The sequence below is a fragment of the Patella vulgata genome, chromosome 2 (assembly GCF_932274485.2).
Source record: "Patella vulgata chromosome 2, xgPatVulg1.2, whole genome shotgun sequence".
Taxonomy (NCBI): domain Eukaryota; kingdom Metazoa; phylum Mollusca; class Gastropoda; family Patellidae; genus Patella; species Patella vulgata.
Window position 1 is genome coordinate 44,148,490 of NC_065880.2, and position 21,418 is coordinate 44,169,907.

The 21,418-nt window shown below is 32.5% G+C and overlaps 1 protein-coding gene across 2 annotated transcripts in view; it reads right to left on the reverse strand.

Annotated features, from left to right (window-relative positions):
• The window catches only part of LOC126810489 (diacylglycerol kinase epsilon), a 52,434-nt gene extending 33,525 nt beyond the window's left edge, over window positions 1-18,909 (reverse strand). The window contains exons 1-7 of one of the 2 annotated variants that reach the window (XM_050535579.1): window positions 18,799-18,909; window positions 17,751-17,862; window positions 16,477-17,145; window positions 15,074-15,217; window positions 14,297-14,442; window positions 13,903-13,957; window positions 13,008-13,121 (exon numbers count right to left, since the gene is read on the reverse strand). In XM_050535579.1, coding sequence (XP_050391536.1) covers window positions 13,008-13,121; window positions 13,903-13,957; window positions 14,297-14,442; window positions 15,074-15,217; window positions 16,477-17,145 — 1,128 coding nt within the window. In that variant the 5' untranslated portion in view covers window positions 17,751-17,862; window positions 18,799-18,909. Of the gene's footprint in view, window positions 1-13,007; window positions 13,122-13,902; window positions 13,958-14,296; window positions 14,443-15,073; window positions 15,218-16,476; window positions 17,146-17,750; window positions 17,863-18,708 lie in introns of both variants that reach the window. The other variant, XM_050535580.2, reaches the window with a different exon arrangement.
• Between the last annotated feature and the right edge of the window lie 2,509 nt (window positions 18,910-21,418).

Sequence of the window (21,418 nt, forward strand, 5' to 3'; positions counted from 1 at the left end):
ATTTCATACAGATCGAATGATAACTTTTGTGGTTAGAAAGTTTACAAGGGTGAAAAAAGGGGTCATAACTCTAGAAGTAATTAACAGGAATAGTTGAAATTAAATAGGCTTTTTGTTTCACTAATCTAAACAAGCCAACAGTGAGGCTGATGTCAACCGCCGAAAATCCCAAAATAGATGACACATTTTAATTTATCGCACATTTACCCTACATTTTAATTTATCGCACATTTACCCTACACAGAAAAAGCTCATCTTGGAACACCATCAAGGCACTGACCTAATAAACACCTACAACAAGTTTGAACATTCTACCGCAATTAGAAGGAGAGTTATTGTGTTCCAAAGTCTCGGCCAAAGAAATTGCTTATCACTCTGCTCAAGGTATTGATGTAATAAAACTATGCACCAAGTTTCATCACTCTCACTTAATTAGAACTAAAGTTATCATGTCCCAAAGCATCAATCAATCAAATTGCTCATCTCTGCTTACCCTAAGCATAAAATGCTCATCTTCGAACTCCATCAAGGCATTGACCTAATAAACACCTACACCAAGTTTGAACATTCTAGCTCAATTAGAAGGAGAGCTATTGTGTCCCAAAAAGTGTGACAGACATACAGACATACAGACAGACAGACGACGGACAGACAGACAAACCCATTTTAAAGTCCCCTGACTTTTGAAGACAATAAAAGATATAAATTTCATACAGATCAGAGGATAACTTTTGTCATTAGAGTGTTCACAAAGTTCAACAAAGTGAAACAAGAGCCATAACTCTAGAAGTAATTAACAAAAATTGTTGAAATTCAATAGGCTTCTTGTTTTACTAATGTAAACAACATATATAAATTTTGCAAGGATCAGATAATAAATGTAGTCTGTACTCTGTAGAGTATTCACAAGAAATTGTGGACAACCGATGGACAGATGTGACGGCAATATAAAACCAGATTTCCATGTGGGCATATAAAAATAAGGTATTTATATGATTTGGGGGTTTTGTGGATATGAAAGGGTAGCAAAGTTTTCACAATTGGAATCTGATAAAGTTTTAACAGAAATTCTGTGCACAAGTGACCACAGAAAAAATTCAAACATTAGTTAGCCTCATCAAAATGACTGAAGTATTAGTTATGTCATTTTGTGACTAACATAATGGTATACATGCATGCTAGAGTCAATCTGAAATTGAACTAATTTGGCAAGACATTACGATGCCTATACATGAAATCTCAATTTCATAAGCAACATCATGCAAGTATCTAATGCTTCCATGTAAGCAAATAACAGAATTTATAATGGAACTCTTTGATCTTGATGACAAATGAGGTAAAAAACATAAATGACAAATTCATACATCAACAAGAAGTAAGGCAAAACTTTCACTTATGCCATACATTTTGTAACAGTGAAATTTGTCATATATCTGTTGTCTGAGATCTTGTGTGTAATAACTATTTCAGATTTTCAGGTTGTGATTATTTTTCTAAGATGTTGGTTACAAGCATCTAATTGTGTTGGGCCTGCTGAAGGCATTAACCCCATCTCAAGTCAAAATAAACAGCTTCTACAAAAAAATGATTTTTTTTTGTCTTCCATACATTAATGGGGTTTTCATGTGTGTTCACTATAATGTATACCAATCTCATAGAAACTTAATTCAATTTGAAAAACAATTTTGAAAATCAGATATCATTTTATTTAATATAATATGCTCTTACAATTTAGTACATATTTTATTTTTATCTTGAATGAACGTGCTTAATCCTTTAAACATGTCTGTATTTATTTCTGATTAATATTAGATCAGATCTAACTTTTGAAATCCAAAAATGATACCCAGATTTGATCAGCACCACATGAAGACTTTCATTATACAAATATCTCCAATTGATTTGCATAATGCCGAGATCACTATTATCAGTTCAATGGGACTGTCATGTTTAGAGGGTTAAAATCTATTTGCATACTTCTAATCAAAAATTTCATTTAATGTGGAATCCAGAACAATTTGAATCCCTTGATAAAATGTATCTGAAGCAAAATCCAATACTTCTAAGTTGACATATATAATGCTCCCCCACAGATCTTGGCATTTACAAGACTTTCAAAACATTCAACAATTATTTCTATTTTTCTAAAAATGCCATCGGCTATAATGTGCCATCCAGGTGCTATCAAAATAATTTACCTCCCAACACAGACCGTTTATTGTGTTTCTTCAACATTCTTCAAATTAAACCTTGACTAACAGTGTTTTTTCATAAGTTAAAGTTACAGAGAACATAGGAAAGAAATGTATACTTAAATAAACAAACTGGGCCCAACAAATGTCCCCATGATAACAAAAAACTAGAAAAATGTGGAGATTTAAGTCAAGAACACGATTTTACATCACTTTTGATCAGATCAAAAATAAACATTTAGTCTAGCAGTGATATTTTGTGCCGTTTGAAGTGATGTCATTCGATACCCCGCTCACTCTTCAGGAAAGAATTTTAATATCAGCGCCCACATGTCAATTGATCTGAAAACATAACCTTATTGAGCCGAATTTGAAGGCTAAGACACACACCTTTAAATCTCCTACTAACAGTTGGTATTAAAGTTACACCATATTGAAAATTTGCACATCAAAAGGAATAACATATGTATTCAGTCGGCAACGATTTACATATTTATTCATACATGTATATACAATATGGTCAATGAACAGACATTCATGTTAATTCTTTTATACAAATGTATTTTTTATCTTGGTTTTTAATTTCATACACTTACAATCAGTTTAAACCAAATAATCCATCCTAACTAAAAGTTCCAAATCTTCTGGGGATCACGTGGCTAAGTGGGTAAGACGCTGGCTCGCTAGCCTGGAGGTCGGGTGTTCGATCCCTGCATTGGCCGAGAAAGTTCATCCAGCGTGGTTCCCCCTTGTCAGTGATGCAGGACGGAGGGCCTGACAAGGACAGCTGTCTAGTCGTTCGGATGGGACGAAAAACCGAGGTCCCATGTACACATTGACATGCACATAAAAGATCCCTTGGTAGTTGGAATTCGATATAAGAGTAGGCCGTAGTGCCGTTGCCCGAGCAAAATTTCCCTCATAGCACACTGTATGGTGTATGCCCGTCTTCATTAGCCCAGTTTAGGAGCAGATTAGTAGGACGTTAAACCCCATTTCATTTCCAAATCTTCTAAAATATCTGTATTACTACTTGGGTTCTAATTCCTCCAACTGACAGTAGGGGGTTAAAAAATTAAATTATCAGTCATTTAACATGCTATAAACTCAGTATATTTAAAATTACATCTGGAAATACTATTACCAGTAAATGTAGAATGCTTCAGTGTAAATTGGTTAAAAGTAAATAAAGAAACTAATCAAATTAATTTTTTAACAAATTGGAGGAGACCATCACAAAAAAATAAATAGACATTGTTTAAAATATTTCAGATGTTACACTGATGTTGATGACATTTATTACAGATTGCTTGAACAATGGCAGAATTATTCTAACATCGTGCATGTGTCTTTAACATAAACAGGCGGCACAAGTTTATTGAAACATCCATATTTGAAGAGACCTTACAAATATGGTAACTCACCTTAAATATACACAGAACAAATGCTTTACATATTAACAGAAATGTTATGTATACTGGTGCTTCCTGTTGGTGATTTCAAAATTTAAAATCATTCCAATAAACTATATAAAAGAAGTTAAACCTCCTTAGCCAAAATAAAGTATTGAATTGGTAGTAATTGGGCCAGCTCTATAAAATTTGGAAAGATTAAGCAGAAGTTGGTTTCTTTACTTATTTTAGTTTCGTTTATAAAATCAGATGAAATTGGCAATTTCATTTTTCATACAAATCAAACCCTAGACATTTTGAACCCTTCTTCCAGAATGATCAAACAACAAATAATATGTGAAAACAGAATCCCAAAGAGTTTCTAAAGATCTGTGATACATAAAACTGGCTTTTCCCTCACATTTTTACGATTGCATACTTAAACCAACTTGTATTATCAGATCTGTGAAATATGGAACTTCTCCTTTAAGTGACCAGGACTGTTAACAATTCTAAACTATTACAAAAATCTACATGCAAACATGAATACATAATATTTTTTGTCATTCTAATTATGTTTAACACTGCTTAAATCCCACTTTGGCGTCAAGACTTTGATAAAATCATGAAAACTAAAAGAATCACATCACGATTCCAGACTCTTTGTGTAGCAAGAGAGGATTCTATTATAGCAAATTGTAAAAAGTAGGTTAAAGGTGCATACGACATTTATTAGAAAATGATTATTAAATTGTCTTATCTTTAATCTATGTCTATCATATTTCATAATTTTTACATAAATATGCCAATCTAAATATATGGGGTAGATATCTATAAAATAAAGATGTTGTAAACAACATTTAGGATCTTGATGCTATTTCTGATGACTTTTTAAATATTACATAATTCTTTATCAATTATGTCTTAAAGAAATATAAAAGACAGCTTGTCAGGCAATGAAACATATACCCAACAGCAGTTAAGTTATCTGTGCAGTGCACAAAAGTTGCCATATTTATATTTGTTCTTTTTGTAGGTAACGGTAAGTGTATAAATATCAATTAGATAATAACTTTAGTCACAAGACGGCCCACAAGATTTTAGTGTGGTCTAGGGCAATAACTCTGAAAATAAGTATCAGCATTTTCATCTCATGAAAATATACACACTGTGAATAACTAGAAGAGTGGTCACAAGATTTTTCAAATTGAACAAGGGCCAGAACTCTTGACAGTAATTATTCCAAATCATTGAAAATCAATAGGGTTTTTTTTTGGTTTCATGAACATAAACACTGTATTTACATATTTCAAGTTAATTGGATAATAACAAAACTAATATTTGTGAAATATCAGATGCATTGAAATCAACTGAACTGATCAACTTGAAAAGTAGAAATTCAAAGTATTCATCTTTTTCAGAAATTTGAATGTATGTGACCAATAGGTTTAGCTATCACAATCCCAAGAAACATCATGACAACCATATATTTTTTTCACGTAATCTTCCATAAAATCAAATGTCACGCCATCTAGGTGGAGAAAGTCTTCAAGGAATGGAATGTGAAGAAATGTTCTTATTTCAAACCAAAAGTAAACAAACTTATTCATAAATTTTTCTGTTTACACCCTATTGTAATAAGTCTTCCTTATTTGTTTATTTTATCAATATTTGTAAATAATAAACCATGTTATTAACTAAACCTACAATATTTGAATGACTGATAAAAATTTTGTAATTCCACAAATCAACAACACAGTAATAAAACACCATGATTGCATCAGATCAAGATAAGTTTTTCTCAATTTGTTTACAATAGAAATACTTTTAAAAGATATGTTCACTTTCTACAAAAAAACACTAGAAAACAAAGACTAGATAGATCAGTCTACAGTAGACCCAAAAAATATCGACAATGTCATTTTTCCATTGCACAGTTTTAGCATTCAATAGTACCACCAACATTTAAATAAAATTTTCTTCTGAGTTTCATCTCTCTGGGAGATCTGCAAAGCGTGATATCTGACATATTTTCGTTAGATTTATGATAGTTCAGACTGGAGTTAGATCATTACCTAACATTATCATAGTCATTTCATCTAATTTATGTTTCTTTAAGTTTTATCCCCCAGCAATTGTAGTTTCACACTTACGATTACCCTTCTGATTATGTTCTTTTAAGTATTTTTATAAATCTTCAAATTCTCATTACTGCGATTTACATCTGAGGTGTTCACATTTCAAAACTAGAAGTAAACGGTCCATGAACCAAAGTTTAATATGCCAAATAGGTGAAAGAGGCATTATATCAGTCTCACCAAGAATATAAAGTGTCATCAAATTTGAAAAATTAAAGATTAATTAAATCCAAGTACTGACCTATCAGTAGGAAAATTTGAGTAATTTATTCTAAATAACATATTTAACACTGACTTAGTATATAAAATGAGCCATTTGTCACAAATTCTTGTTAATTTGAAACCATATAAAAAATTACTATGACAATTAATTTTAACACTTGACAAATATATGCAGCACTTTAATATTGTAATTCTGCATATAACCACATCTAATCACGATGATAATATGTGAAAATGATGTTTTCAAAGATCCCATCAATGCACCACAGATCAATTCTTTCAACCACAAAATATTGAATTCAATTAAATGGGAATGTTGAAAATCATGGGGTATAAAATATGGCTTTTAAAAAGCTAGGTTCACTACAACTATTGTTTTGTGGAAGACACAATGATATGCCAAGATGGGTTTTTTAATTCCACTTGACACAAACTAGGTCATTTTGGGACTAACATATGGTTAAATTTTATTTCAATAATTCGCTTGCACATAGGTAGGGGTCTATGTAGGTGGGAGGAAACTGGAGGACCCGGAGAAAACCTACAAGGTTGAACAGGCGACCCTACTCCTTGTCACGTACAACCTGGGAATCGAAACCACACCAGTTGACTCAATGACAGACCATATAATACAACGCGCACATGCTAACCATTCAGCCATCCAACCCCTGTCTCCCCAAAAAGATTAGAGACTTGTTACATTTAGTTTTATAGTTCTCTTTCAAAAAAGAAAATATTGCTCAATAAACTGCCTCAAACAGAACAGGTATATGAAGCTTAAATAGTTCATACTTCTTCACATGACTGGCAGTAGCTGGAAATAGAGGGAGCAGTAATTTTGTGTGCTAACAGGTTAAGATGATTTTTCAATATGATTTTTTCTTTTCACAAATTGAAAGAAGAAGAAAAGTGATAAACTTGTCAAAATATTAATAAGTAGATTTATGACATTTTGTTGTCTTTTACTGAAGTCATATTTCATTGGTTGATTTATTGTTTAAGTTCAAACACTTGATTTATTTCCTCCATTATTACAAAATAAACAATATCAGGTCTTTCTAACTTGTTTTCCTTACTTTGTTTAGGTAATAACCATGGTCCTCTTTAACAATGCATCACAATTTCATCTTCTAATTATTACACACTGTCACATTTAGTTGATGATTTATGGAAGTTGAGTTTTGCATCTTTAGAAATTAGTAATCCATCATAAAAACTAGCCAGGAAAAAAATTATAACAACAACGCTTTACCATAAAGCTGATGATTGCTTTCTGATTTATAACAAATAAGTGAAACAACATTCATACATGCATCTTTGAAAAAAGTGCAAAGATCCATGTATATTTTAAAGGTGATACTATGGAAAATTAAAATGTATAAATACATGTAATAAAGAAAATGGGATATAAGATCTCATCAACATAAAACTTCAGTCATATGTCAATGGCTACGTGTTATAGGTGAGAGGGAGAATTTTGTCTAGACAGTGGTTTTTTTCCCCTATTCTTCAAGGAATTCCAGCTGAAGTAAATTTATAATACAACTTTGAAATTAATATTTGATACAAAATATTTGTAGGAATGAATTTCAAGATATTGTTTGTAATGAAACATGAAATATATTTTATTCTATTCTGCCGTTAAGCTGGTTCTCAAAAAATGCAGTGATCAGTAGGCCTAAGCTAGTTTAAATTTGTTGTCTGAATGCAATTAAACAATTTTAAAGGGACAGCAAGTAATTCAATCAATTAGCATAATAACCTCCTTCAGGTCACTGCATACTATATTTATTCTACAAGCCACTTTGAAATAATCTGCAAGTATGAGATCTTCAGTTATTTATTGATATATGCCATATAGAATAATTCAGCACCTTCCACAACGTAGATTTCAAATGTTTAAAATGATTGGTAATGAACATGAATATTGATTGCTTTTCCAAGTGTTTGGCTGTTCAAGTGGTATGTATTTTTTTTAGTGTTATGGTCAGTGATTAGTACCAAGTACAACCTTTTCTAAGCAAAGAAAATAAACACTTAATAGTTTAACATCTGCACATTAAATACCAATTAACGGTGACTGGAGTTGTCTGTCCCTACATAACCCCTATCCGAGGTCACAGGTGATGACCTTTGTGTAAGGTCAGTGGTTGATTGACAGGTAGCTTGAAATAATTACATCAGCAATAGCAATTCTATAAACAGTTTGTAACTGGCATCTTGAAGATGGTAATTAAATGTAACAGTAGTTTGTCTAACTACTTCATCACAAGACTGACAGGGTGAAACTGACATTCAACTTTGGTACCAGTCCAATATCAATGTCTGGCTATGACTAGCCAAAAAGGAAGTTCTGGTATATGTACTTCGAAAACAAAACTCAGCTACAATGGTCATTAGGTTTTTATGAGCCCACATTGAAATATAGTCATATATTGTCGTCGCCTCCGATTGATTTTATAAATTTATACACAGTGTTTAAGGTCATGAGACAAAGAATTCTATTGATTTTCAATGATTTTCGATAATTACTGCCAGAGTTATGGCCTTTTATCACTTTGAAAAATCTTGTGGACGCTCCAGAGGCTAAATTTAATATCTGATTGAATTGAAATTTATACACTGTATTTAAGGTGAGATAAAGAAGCCTATTCATTTTCAACAATTTCTGATGATTATGGCAATTGATATTAAATGTTTTGTATGCTAAATGTTAGTATAGGGCGGAACTAGAAGCCAAATGGGTTGTTATTCATAATCAGTTTTTAGTGTGTTGTAAATTTTTTCATTTCTGACAAAAGAAAAAATATGTGACAACCCGTGTTGACTACCCAGACAACTTATCTGCTGTGGGCATATGTTTAGAAAAAAGGAAATATTTCACAAGTGGTGACACAGCTGATAGTTAATAAATTGGAATGTATGTATGTACTCCATCTAGAATGTATTGTATATGTAGAGTATTTTTAGATGATAAAAGTATCAAATCTAATCAACAGACAAGATACCATTTCTATGATCATTTGCATTTTTGAAAAACATGTCATGATCATTTCTAAAATGTTGATCATTTTAAAATGTTCAGCAAATTTCACTCATCTCTATCACAGACAGGAGGGTTAAACACAGCAATTTCAAAGAACATTTATTAAATGGGCAACATAAATATAAGAGGTTAATACTGGAGGGAAACTTTATCTAACATTTCAAGGCTATAAATATAAATTATGTTAAATTAAGCAGTAAACATGTAAGAAACAGGTGTCATATTAATACATTTCTCAGATATCATTTTATTCAAGTTTTAGATCATAGACTTTTTATTTACTCTTATTTGTTTAATTAATATTACATAATGTTTAAAATTTCTTTTGCAAGTACATGTATTAACAGCTATCTTATACATACAAGCATAAATTGAATGCTTCAACTGAACCCTTGTGTTCATGAGCCAATATTTTTCATTTTAACTGCTAATTGGCTGGTGAGCATTGTGTGTTAGTCAATGCAATCCCATGACTATAATACCAATAACCATATCAAATATCAGGTCATTTCGGGACTAACATTGTTAAATTTTATTTCAATAATTCACCTGCGTGTAAGGTGAAATTGTAGGACTCGGGGAAAACCCATGAGGTTGTCACATGCAAGCAGGGGCCATATCACGCCACTTGACTCAAAGACAGACCTTATGATCTAAAGTACACATGATAAACCATTCCGCCACCCAACCCTCCACATTAATAATAAGGTTTGTTAAATGTATTATTAAAGTAGACATACATCTACAGCAACTTCTAGATTCAATAACTGGGTTCTATATTTGAAAAAAAAAACCATGATATTGAAGAAACATGATAACAAGGGTCAATATGGCAATATATTTGTAGGCTATGCTTTAACAAATGGTTTTGTATATAAGTCTCATCACCTTGCCTCATTTTAGCGCAATACAAATCACTTGCAAACTACAATATTGTGAAAGGTGAATCTCTAACAGGAATATCAGTCCACAAAATGGTACAATTTTAATGCTGCTCCCTATGTAATAAGCCTGCTGCCATTTTGTTGCTCGCAAACATAATTGATGGGTTTGTTTTAAATTCGATTGAATCCTAGCCGTGAGATTATCTAGCATGGGTATTTTGATTTTTTTTTTCTTAATTAAATATTAAATAATCAATCTGAGTACATATAAGAGTCGGTTAAACTGTGAGAAATTTAATATCTAAGCGAAAAATACAAATGACACAATGGAACTGTACACAAATTGACATCACCCATGTTTGTGGAGAAGACTAAACTTAATCAATTAGGCATTGAAATGTAACAGTCTTTTACCGAATTAAAACTCTCAAATTAACATACCTCAAAAGCCAGTTATACAAAGATTTGATCTAAATAATCAAAAAAATTCTGAATTTAAATAGCAAAGAACAACCTCTGCACATTTAAGAACAATTTGTCAATCATCAAAAATAAGAAATGACAAAAAAAGGTATGTTAACATGTGCATGTGTGTCTGCATGTCTGTCAAAGAATTCATAGTGTTCAGTTGTAGATGCTGAGTGTATGTTGAAATAATTTTCATAGTAATTACATGTCAAAATCCAACATAAAAGGCCATGGAATAGAAATACAGGCATTGCTGACATATTTTTCATAAATATTAAACTGCACCTGATAATGGACATAGAAAATTTATAAGGATTTATGTGCTTCTATAATTAGTTCTGCAGACATCTCAAATGTCAACACATGTTTTTAAGTACACTCAAGCACATAGATATTTTAAATGGTCAATTTGTATTATCAAACAGCCAATCAACAACTGTTTTATAGATTTAAAGAGAATGAAAACATGCCAACCATGTTTATTGAACATTGGTTAATTGGTCAATGATCTTTAAAGAGGGTTTTAATTAGAGTTTGTGCATTAATATGAATATGTTTTCTATTATGAAATGCATGTATGGAAAAGAGATCAATTTTAATAGGAATTAACATCGTTTGACATATCTCTTAGCCACATGTACAGGTTCCAGTCTGGTATAAAGTGTTTGTTTTTTCTAACTGTCAAATAACCTTAAAATGTCAGGGTGAGGTAGAGAGTTTATTATATAATTTACATTTTGGAATTTAATTCAAAATTTCAATATATAGTGTACTATCTTTTATCACTAATATCACAACTTTACTTTATTCAACACTGACATAAACATATCTATTGTACTTCAACATTTAATATATATATGTATGTGTTGAGTAAATACACTTTGTGGTGTAAGGGGAGACAACAAAGGTATATGGAAGAGTTATCCTCCCTATAAATCCTATAATTAACATTTTCATGATAAATCTTAAAGGGTTTCTTTAAAGAGACTTGAATTTATTTGAAAAATGGTAACTCTTTATATAAAATATATTGGAACATCAACACATCTCCCCTGTATTGCAATCCCTACATTAGCTTCCAATTCAGAAAATAATTAAATTCAAGTTACTCCTCTTCGTCTTGAAAGTGTTAAACGGTCAAGTTCCATCTTTTATAAAAAGTCTTGTAGAACCCTACACTACCAGCAGAAGTCTCCAGTCTCAGAAAAAAAAATCTTCTAAAATCTCCAAATTATTAACTTACAACTTGGAAAACGTGCCTTTTCGTATGCTAGGCCTTTTCTATGGAATAAACTACCAAAGTCATTGAAACAGTTAACGTCTGTGGGCCATTTTAAATATCGACTCCAGTCATGTTTTTTTGTATTTTAGAGGAGAGCCAAAAAAAGCTCCCCCTAATGAACAAATTGAAAAAATCGCTCCCCTGAAAAAGCTCTCCCAGTTTCGATAAGAAGAGTGATTTAGAAATTAAGGAGAGTGATCTGATATTAAGGAAAGTTTTTAGCTTTATGTATATGGAAAAGATCAATAACTGCGTGTAAGGTGTCATTACTGGTTACATCTTTCTTCTCATATAGGCAGGCAATATACAAAACCTTTGGAATAATCAGATAATTACTGAGCCGTCTCCAGAGAATAAATAATAGTTCTGGATGGAAAGCCTGGAGTAACAGCAATACGTGACTATTTTAAAAATATGAATGTAAAAATATCATTTACAGTCAATAATTTATTTGGGTCATAAAGGTTTTTAGAATCACTCACTCAACCTTTAAGATATATCAGAAACATCATCTACATGTCCAACATGATAAACTATTCCTCTCTGGATAATAAAGATAGATTTAAGATATTTTAGTGGATCTTGGCCCTTATTCACGAAAACTTAACTAAGATACAATCAAAATTTTAAGAAATACTGCAAATCGATTGGCTGACAAATATGCAAATTGGATATATGCAAATTGATTTTACTGGTCAGCCAATCGAATTGCAGTATTTCTTAAAATTTCGATTGTATCTTAGTTTAAGTTTTCGTGAATAAGGGCCCTGTGGATTCCATGGAATGTCTTATCCTTCATTTATTGTATTAGTTTAGTCTCTTAAATAAATCTTAATATCCTCACAAACCACTAACTACCCTGTTTCAGGTTCCACGGTTATATAGACAACACAGATAAAATGTTGAAGAGATTTAAATACATATATATTTGTTCATATATTTCTAAAACTATTTCTATTATTTCTGGAATTTGTAATATACCTTAGGATGGTAAATAGTTATATAAATAGTCATCACATACAGTATATGCCATCTACTGATGGTCAGATGGACATGGAAGACAGATGTAATTTAGTAGAACCTTCATTGATGATTTAATAATTAATAATGATTTACCTAACATGAATATATGCGAAAGATGAAAATGGGATTTAACATGAGGTTGGGCAGGCGATCCTACTCCTTTTCACATATAAGCTTTGAATCAAAACCATGCCATTTGACTCAATGACAGACCTTATGATCTAAAGGGCACACATTAGACCATTTGGTCACAACACCCTCAAGTTGAATATGGGTGTGCTGTATGTTTATTATCTAAAAAGTAACATTATCTTATTTATGTGTGGTTTGGTTTTCCTACAATAGATAATATACTACCTACCTTATTTATAATTCTATGTGCAAATAACCAGGGTAAACTTTCTCTCTGTCTGTGGAAGTTTAAGGTAACTAAAGCATCAACTCCAATAGAAGCATAATTATTCATCATTCTAATCTATAAATACAGTAGAAAATATATATTTTCATAATTTCCTGGTAACCTGTGAATATACAGATACTGACAAATATATTGATGACATCCAAAATAAATGATAAGTGGTATCCCGCTATACAGTACAGTGGAGTCTGTCACTTCTGACATCGTACAGGATCGATACAATATTTCGGATTATACAGCATGGCGGAATACTCAAATTGTCTCAATTCTAGAAGGATTATTGTACCTCAAATACTGGAAGAATTATTTCAATACACCTTTGAATACCCAGAACTTAAAATATAATAAACCTTTCTGTACATTCAAAATTTGATTACATAATATTATTACGTTTTTACTTTGGACGTGTACAAACCACTGGTGCGTCATTCTGTTGATGTCTTCAAATTTAGAGTTCGAGTAAAATCATTTCTTACTGTTTCTTATATCATGATATTCATATGGATCAAGAGTGACGGGTTAGTTGCTGAAGCGACGAGTATAGAAGTAAGAAGTGGTACTGACATCGCTAGCCATTTTTAATTTAGTACACAATATATGATTGGAGTGACGAGATGTTTCAGCCAATGAAAAAATTGATTACGAGGGGCCACGGTACGATAGTGTCTGCCTATTATAATTTGGTTTCTTCTATTTTTTTTTAGGATACAATCATTTTGTATGAACAGCAATATTTCCAACTACTTTTAGGAGTCAAATCGGAACCAAGCCTTAAAAATTCTACAGGTATACCCAAATCATTAAACCATAAATTTTATAAATGTATAAATATACATACCTTTTTACGCATTGGAAAACCCAATCGTTTTTCATTGCTGAACTGAATTTTCCATCTACAAGTAAAAGCAAATTTAGAACATAGACATTCACTTGTCAGGGCCCTTATTATTTTATTAAAAGCAATTTTAAAACATAAACATTAGCGTGTCAGGGCCCCAATACATTTTTGTGTCTATTTCAGCTCATTTTATAATTTTTGGCTTTATTCAATAAGAGGTCATGTATGTTGGATAGGAGCTAAACATAAATGCCAGATTTGTAGTTCTATTAGAGTAATATTTTTTTGGCAGACCATAGTCTGTGACTACCCATATCTTGGGTTAGATATAAATACAAGGGAGATAACTATCAAACTCTTAAATTTTTCCAATCAAACATTGTTATATACTTGCCTGTCTAATTTGACTGGTTTAACATATTTTAATTCATCTAAAATTTCAGAAACCTCTATATCTCCTGTATAACCTTCACCCCAGCCTAACACACGAGACAGGTCATTACCAGTTCCTAGGGGAACAGTACAGACCATAGGTGGATTCTAGTAAGAAAATAGAAACACATTCAATGTATTACCAAAAGAGCAATAGCCAAGAATAAAAATAAAATATAGACATTTAGAAGAAATAAAATATAAAGTAGTCATTCCAAATTGGTGCATAAATAACCTAACTTTATATACAGTCATTTTAAGTTCACATTTATTTCTACTGATTTCACGTTGCCATCTTTTTCTCTCTTTAAATGCCAGCCAACTACTGAATAACTCTTTTCTATCAGTGAACCTATGTTTTTTGTATAAATCTAGATAACAATCTAAAAAACATCTTTCAGTCATTATTTTCATTAAATTTAAATAACGCAAATTACTATTAACCTTCTGACTCATTAAGGTTTTAAATTTTTGAATGTAGTATTCAACAAAATGTTGCTCGGGCTTCAATCATGGCACATTTTTTTTTTATAACCAATATTTTATTCAGATTTGTATCTGAACAGGGCTTGGGGAACAGACATAGCCTATATTAAACACCTCTCCCTAAATGAACACAGCTGAGACAGAATTTACATTTACTTGTGTCAGATTACACCAATTAGTTTTATCAGGTGATATCTATATACATTTAATGAAAGGAATTTTATTGTCTGATGTTTATAATGTAAATGTTAACCTTAAACTTGAGATTTTCTATAGCTTTGAGAACCCATCCAATGGTTCCATCTCCACCACAGACAAGAACAGTAAATGTTATATCAGGAAGTAGATGACATAGTTCAAGTGCATATTCTGGTTTATTTTCAGATAGATCTATCACCTGTTGTAATGAAACAAAATATATATTAATACAAAAGCTGATGTCCCCCGCCCCAATCCCAGTTGACACTCATTAATTACTTACAAATTAGAATCAAATTTATCACGTTCCAAAGTCTCGACTGATTATATTGTTTTATCAGTCTGCTTAAAACCTAGGCAGAAAATGCTCATTATTGAACTTAGTCGTGGTATTGGTGAGATGAAATTATACATCAGGTTTCCCCACTCTCATTCAATTAGAATGGATTTGTAGACTGAAAAACGCAATTTAATAGTAATAATTAATAATCACTTTATTTTCAAAGGGTAGCCCTTTGTTCAATTTTTCCCTTTTCAAAACAGGCATACTTGTACATGTAAACCCTTACCTATACACAAGGCTCTACACAGCATTTTGAACTTACTTATGCAAACATAAGTAAATTTTCAAAACCACTAGCCAAACAAAATTTTCAGTTGCCAAGTCTGAAGATTAGAATAATTTGTCGTATGATATAGCTAAATTATATTGTGAACATACATAACACTTCAACTTGTCGTCCTATAATAATAAATGATGTTTTAAACATCTTTTTTCCGACTGGGACTCACTGCGAGACGAAGACGGCAAAGCTTGTAATTTTGCTTGTTTGGGTTGTGTAGCGTCAGTAGCATGACTATCATCATTTTTCCCCAACTGAGACTCACTGCGAGACGAAGTTACTTTACTAGTAAAGTAAGACGATATAGGTTTGATTTGTCTGCTAGCCATGCTGTCGGCTGTCTCATAAACTTCCGATAAATACAGCGCATGCGCAATGAGGATTTCCTCGCAGAGGACAATGAGATTGACCCAATTTCAAACCAGGAAAGAAACAAGAGTGACAGTTGACCGGGATCATTGTCGATTACGTTATCTTTACAGAGAAAAGTTCAGATAGCTATAGTGTTAATTGGGGACTTCAAGATATATGTTCACTCGCCAGAAACCTAGCATTTATAAATATCTGGTCGCCATTGTCAAAATTCACTCGCAAATGCGAGTGTTTCAGTCGCATTGTAGAGCCTTGCCTATACATGTGGTATGTAAATACTAATTCATTGGATACTTCACTATGGTATATGTATCTTTGAATTTGAAGAAAACTTCACAAATTAATTTTCTCAAATTTCTTGTTATCCATAATAATTATATTTTCATGTTCAATTTTTCAAAACTAAAATTTTTCAAAACACTCAATGAAACTACGAATGGTGTAGCCTTTTCATGAAACTTACCTGAAGTGGATTTAAATGACTTCTAAATGTTCTTAATAGATGTTCAGCATCTTTACTACCACTTTTTCTATTAGCTATGACAATAAGTGGTGTCCAGCGAGGAATCTGCGGGTGCCGCACAGTTTTAACAGCCAATTTACTCCGCATACCAATCCATTTTAACTCAACACAATTCGGTGGAATAACAAAATGTCGGAATTTGCCAAAATCACAAGTATCGGTTCGAGGAACACAGTCATCATGGATAGTTCTAAAGCACCAACAACAACGACTGTCAGAGAGTTTTGGTTGTATCCCACAATCTTCATTACAAACCATACATTTACTACACAATGGGAGGTTACCAGTTACCCAATGATGAAAATATATTTCTTTCTTACTGCATAATTCCTTACAACGAATAGCCACATCCGCTCTTTTCATATTATGATCAGCTACACAAATACCACAAGAGTCACATTCTGCTCCATGTACAATATGGCATTGATCAACATTACAATAAGTAGGCTTGGTAAATATGTCTACCATAAACCAATTGTGTCCTTTCTTGATATCTCTAGCAGGAACATCGTAATGTTTTAATCTGTACCGTCGATACAATCTTGTGATGTAAATAAAAAGACACAATATAGTTATCATGATGACAGCAGATAGTGTCACTGGCTCCATCTGAAAAATAACAAATAATATCTTAATATCATATTAAGTGCACTACAACTTTTACCATCAACTTTATATGGCCAACTAAATTCGATCTAATCATTTAAGCACAGGCCAACCAGTCAACAATATCTGTGAACCAAGTGAAAGGACATAACAGCTACAGCCGAAGAAATGTTAGTAATAAAACTATCTGAAAAACTCAGGAGATCTGTGGCTGTACAGAATTTACAAGAGGTACAGACCAACCCCATCCATGAAAAAAGTGACAGGATGTAATAGCAGAAGAACTATTAGTAATACGCCCATCTCAAAAACTTTACAAAATTTCTGAGATTTGGGCAATAACTGTGAAAATCAGAATTCAATACTAATAATCTTTGGTGTCTAGCAATACAGGGTTTTTGGTGAAAGGGACTATGAACTCCATATAATCCAGATGTCAAAACTTTAAGGTGGTGTTCCCTTTTTATAACTAATAACATAGCATCAAAAGTTTACAATAAGACCAACATAATGTATGCAGACTAATAGGGCTGAAGGTAACATATGTCACCACATTAAATTAGGGAATTTAAAAATGCTCAAGGCATCTGATATTAATCATACAATACCTTAATAGGCAAATTTGCCTTGCCACATTAGTTTTATGTGTTCCTGATTTTAAATGTCCATAAATGGACTAAAGCTTATAATTACAATGTAGACCACACATGTTACAATCTCCTGAAAGTAGAAGTCATAAAAAAGGATATTATTATTATTATTAGTATTTCCTATCAGACAATATACATGTATTAAGAGTAATTAAGGCTATGTAAGCCCACGGCCACACGGCACACGTCATAAGAAACAAAGATTGCATAACAAATTACATAATGTGACCGTTTAGCAGTAAAAAGTTGCCCAATAAAATTCACTGGGTTTTGAAAGTTTTTCGATAAGGATTCAATAGGGCGGTTCCTGAACATACAGTCATACAGGGCGAGTGTAATGAGACCTACGTATAGAGCTGAACTAATTAAAATACAGAAAGACTGCACAACAACATCTTGGATAACTAACAAATAAAGTCTTAGAAGATTACCTGACAAATTAAAATAATAGAAGACCACACAACAATATTGTAGGAAGAAGATAGGCTACTGGGTGTGGGAGGTCCACACAACAATATACGGGGAGGGGGGGGGGGGTGGGAGGTCACACAACAATAAAGGGCGGTGGGGAGGGTGACTTTGTCTTCGTGAATCATAGACAATAATAATTAACTGAGCAAAATATATCATATTTTTCAATAATCCGATTGATTATTGTTATTTATTCTATTCTCAAAAGTATCAACAAGGAACAAGGAAAGAGGCTGGACGAGTACCACACAACAAAAATACAAGAAAAATAACAAATGACATATTGATGCTATTATATAGTTTAGCCCTAAAATAGTACAAACGATACAAGAATAAGAATGTGACTACAATAAATTATAATTATGATGATACACTGACGTGGATCATTCCAGAGTACCAGTGACAGTGTCGTCAGTACTCAGTAAATTTTGTAGAGTATACTCACTGGCTACGTTTGTATCAAAAATATATCGTAATTAAAATGAAACGCCAAAAATGGCTGCAATTCATGGAGTGAAAAGGGCTTGATACCTACATGTAGGCTACCGGTAATAATATTATGATTATAAAATTACATAGTTCTTATGCCCGTCCATAGCACAGCTTTGCAGGTGCGTAAACCTATAATATTTCCGAAGCAGAAAACCATTGTACAAGGGAGATAACTATAAAAACAATTCCAAGGGAATCGACGCACAGTTTTTGTTAAGGAAATAAAATGGGGTTTAGCGTCCTACTTTTTTGCTCTGACTGGGATAATGAAGACGGGCTTACGTCATAACACATGACACAATAATATGGAATACAAGTTACTTGAAGAGTTTATTTCAGCGACGTTTCGACGAGGGTTCTCCCGTCTTTATCAAGCAAAGGCTTAGGCTTAAGTCATACAGTGTGCGACGAGGGAAGCATTATGTGATTATGACCTACTTTTATTTGAATTTTACGTGACACAGGACCATCCGAACAACTATACAGTCTTCACGCCGTCCCCGGCAGACCCTCTGTCCTGCTACACCCATTACAGAAAACCACGCTGGAAAAATCCGGGAACTTTCTCTAGGCTAACAACTGGATCAAACGCTGGACCTCCTGGTTAATGAGCCAGTGAGGTCCCCACCACAGTTTTTCTCCATTGACTACCCTATCCGTGAAGAACAGTTCATAACATTCCATAGATCTAAAGAATTAATTTAAAGCTCCCACAGATCATCCACAAATACCCCCAGCTTCAAAGGAGATAACTGTAATGGTACTAACACCGCATGACTTTCAGGGAATGTAGCTCGTCGACGTGTGTTCTCTAAGTACCAGAATGAAAAATCTTACATACCTTTGTCTTTTAATATAAATTAATTACTATAAAGGGTGTTGACATAAACATATACTTATTGAAGGATTACGTCTTAAGGCATATAAAACAATAGTTAAAGAAACTTAACAGATTACACGGAACCTTCTTATTTGAGCAACCTAATAGAATTTTATATCGCAAATTGTACGGTCATCCTCTGGTAACCTCTTAATTGAAAGACCTGTTTTTAGTTGTGTTTTTAATAATTTTATTTATTTTACACACTTGTTTATACGGGTGATGTACGTGCCTTTCTTACTGTGTGGTGTACTTTACCTGATTATCTTTTTTTAATATTTTTTTTATTTGCTTTTATATCTATATTGGAAAGCGCACAGGGGCACGGTACTGTGGAAATGGCACTATGTAAATGCAGAATAATAATAATAACGAGATCTGCCAGGTAGATATGAAAGCTTTCATATTCACGGCCACTTCCTGTCACATGTTATGGGTTATTTAAAGAATCACAAGAAAAAATTATTTTTAAAATCGCTCAGAAACTCGCGACGTTACGTTTCACCTGGGCGAAAAAATAATCTGAAAAATAAAAGGAAATAACTGAGTATTGCTTTAATCCGATGACTTCTAGTTCAAGAAGTTTCAGAAAAATCAATCATGCCGTTTAAAAACAAGACGGATCAGAAAATGAAATGAAAATGGCGGGAAGAAACTCAAAAATGGCGAGAAAATATTGAAAAATGAAATGATATAATTTTGAATGGAACTTATATTTTTGGAATCAGATTGACCCCAGCTGTTCGATAATTTAGGTCAATTTTGTAAATTTTGAAAATTAAGGAAATAAATAAACAACTTTGTCGGCACGAAAAAGGTCAAAGGCGAAATTCTAAGTTTTGAAATTTGCAAACATCAAAAATTCGACCTTGATCCCGGCTATACAGAAATGTGTTCATTTCGCAAATAGATGAGGTATTCTTTAAACTACGGCCTATTGTGTTCATTCTCAAGTCCGTTAACGTGGATTTGACCGAAATAAAAATTTCATGAAAATCGCACTAATATTAAAGAAGTCGTCAATTTGGTTTTACTTCCGGGACGAAATGCCAATGACGTAATTTTGTAATTTTCGAAATTCGAAAATCGGAAATAGCAGATTTGAAGTAAATGTTTCAAGGTACTCAAAGAAAAAAGAATTAGTACAATAGGTCAAATAGTCACAAAGTTACAGCAATGTGGGTCAACTGCTTTCGTTCGTAAAATTCGGGGATTACGGATTCGTAAAACGTTTTGAAAATATATTTAAACAAAAGCCACCACCCATTCTTGTGGTGGTGGTGGTGGTGGTGGTGGTGGTGTAGGTAAAAGTTTCAGAAAGATCCTATGGCTAGATTCCGAGATATAAGATTTGCAGGAAAAAAAAATATAAAGCTTTCATATGAGCTTTAATACCACTCTTGTTGTAACTGAATAATATCTCCCAATCTTTATTCTGGTCAACAAATTGCACTATTTTACAATATTCCAATTAATTGATGATACAAATTTCATCTTAACACACCTAATTTAAAAAATTGGAACAATTCAACTAAATGATTTGAAAAGCCAGACGTAAAGCTTTTCAAATGTGACTTGGATTTAAAAATATTTTTGAACCCTCTGGACAAGTAAAATAGGATTTAATGGATAATTTACACAACAGGTAGGACACTAACACATCTAGTATTTAGAATGAGGCTATTTTTTTTATTTTCTGGAGCTGTCAAGCCAGCAAGAGTGTTATTGTCCCTTTAACAAAAACAATAAGCTTCCATATGAAATATGATTATATATCTAAACA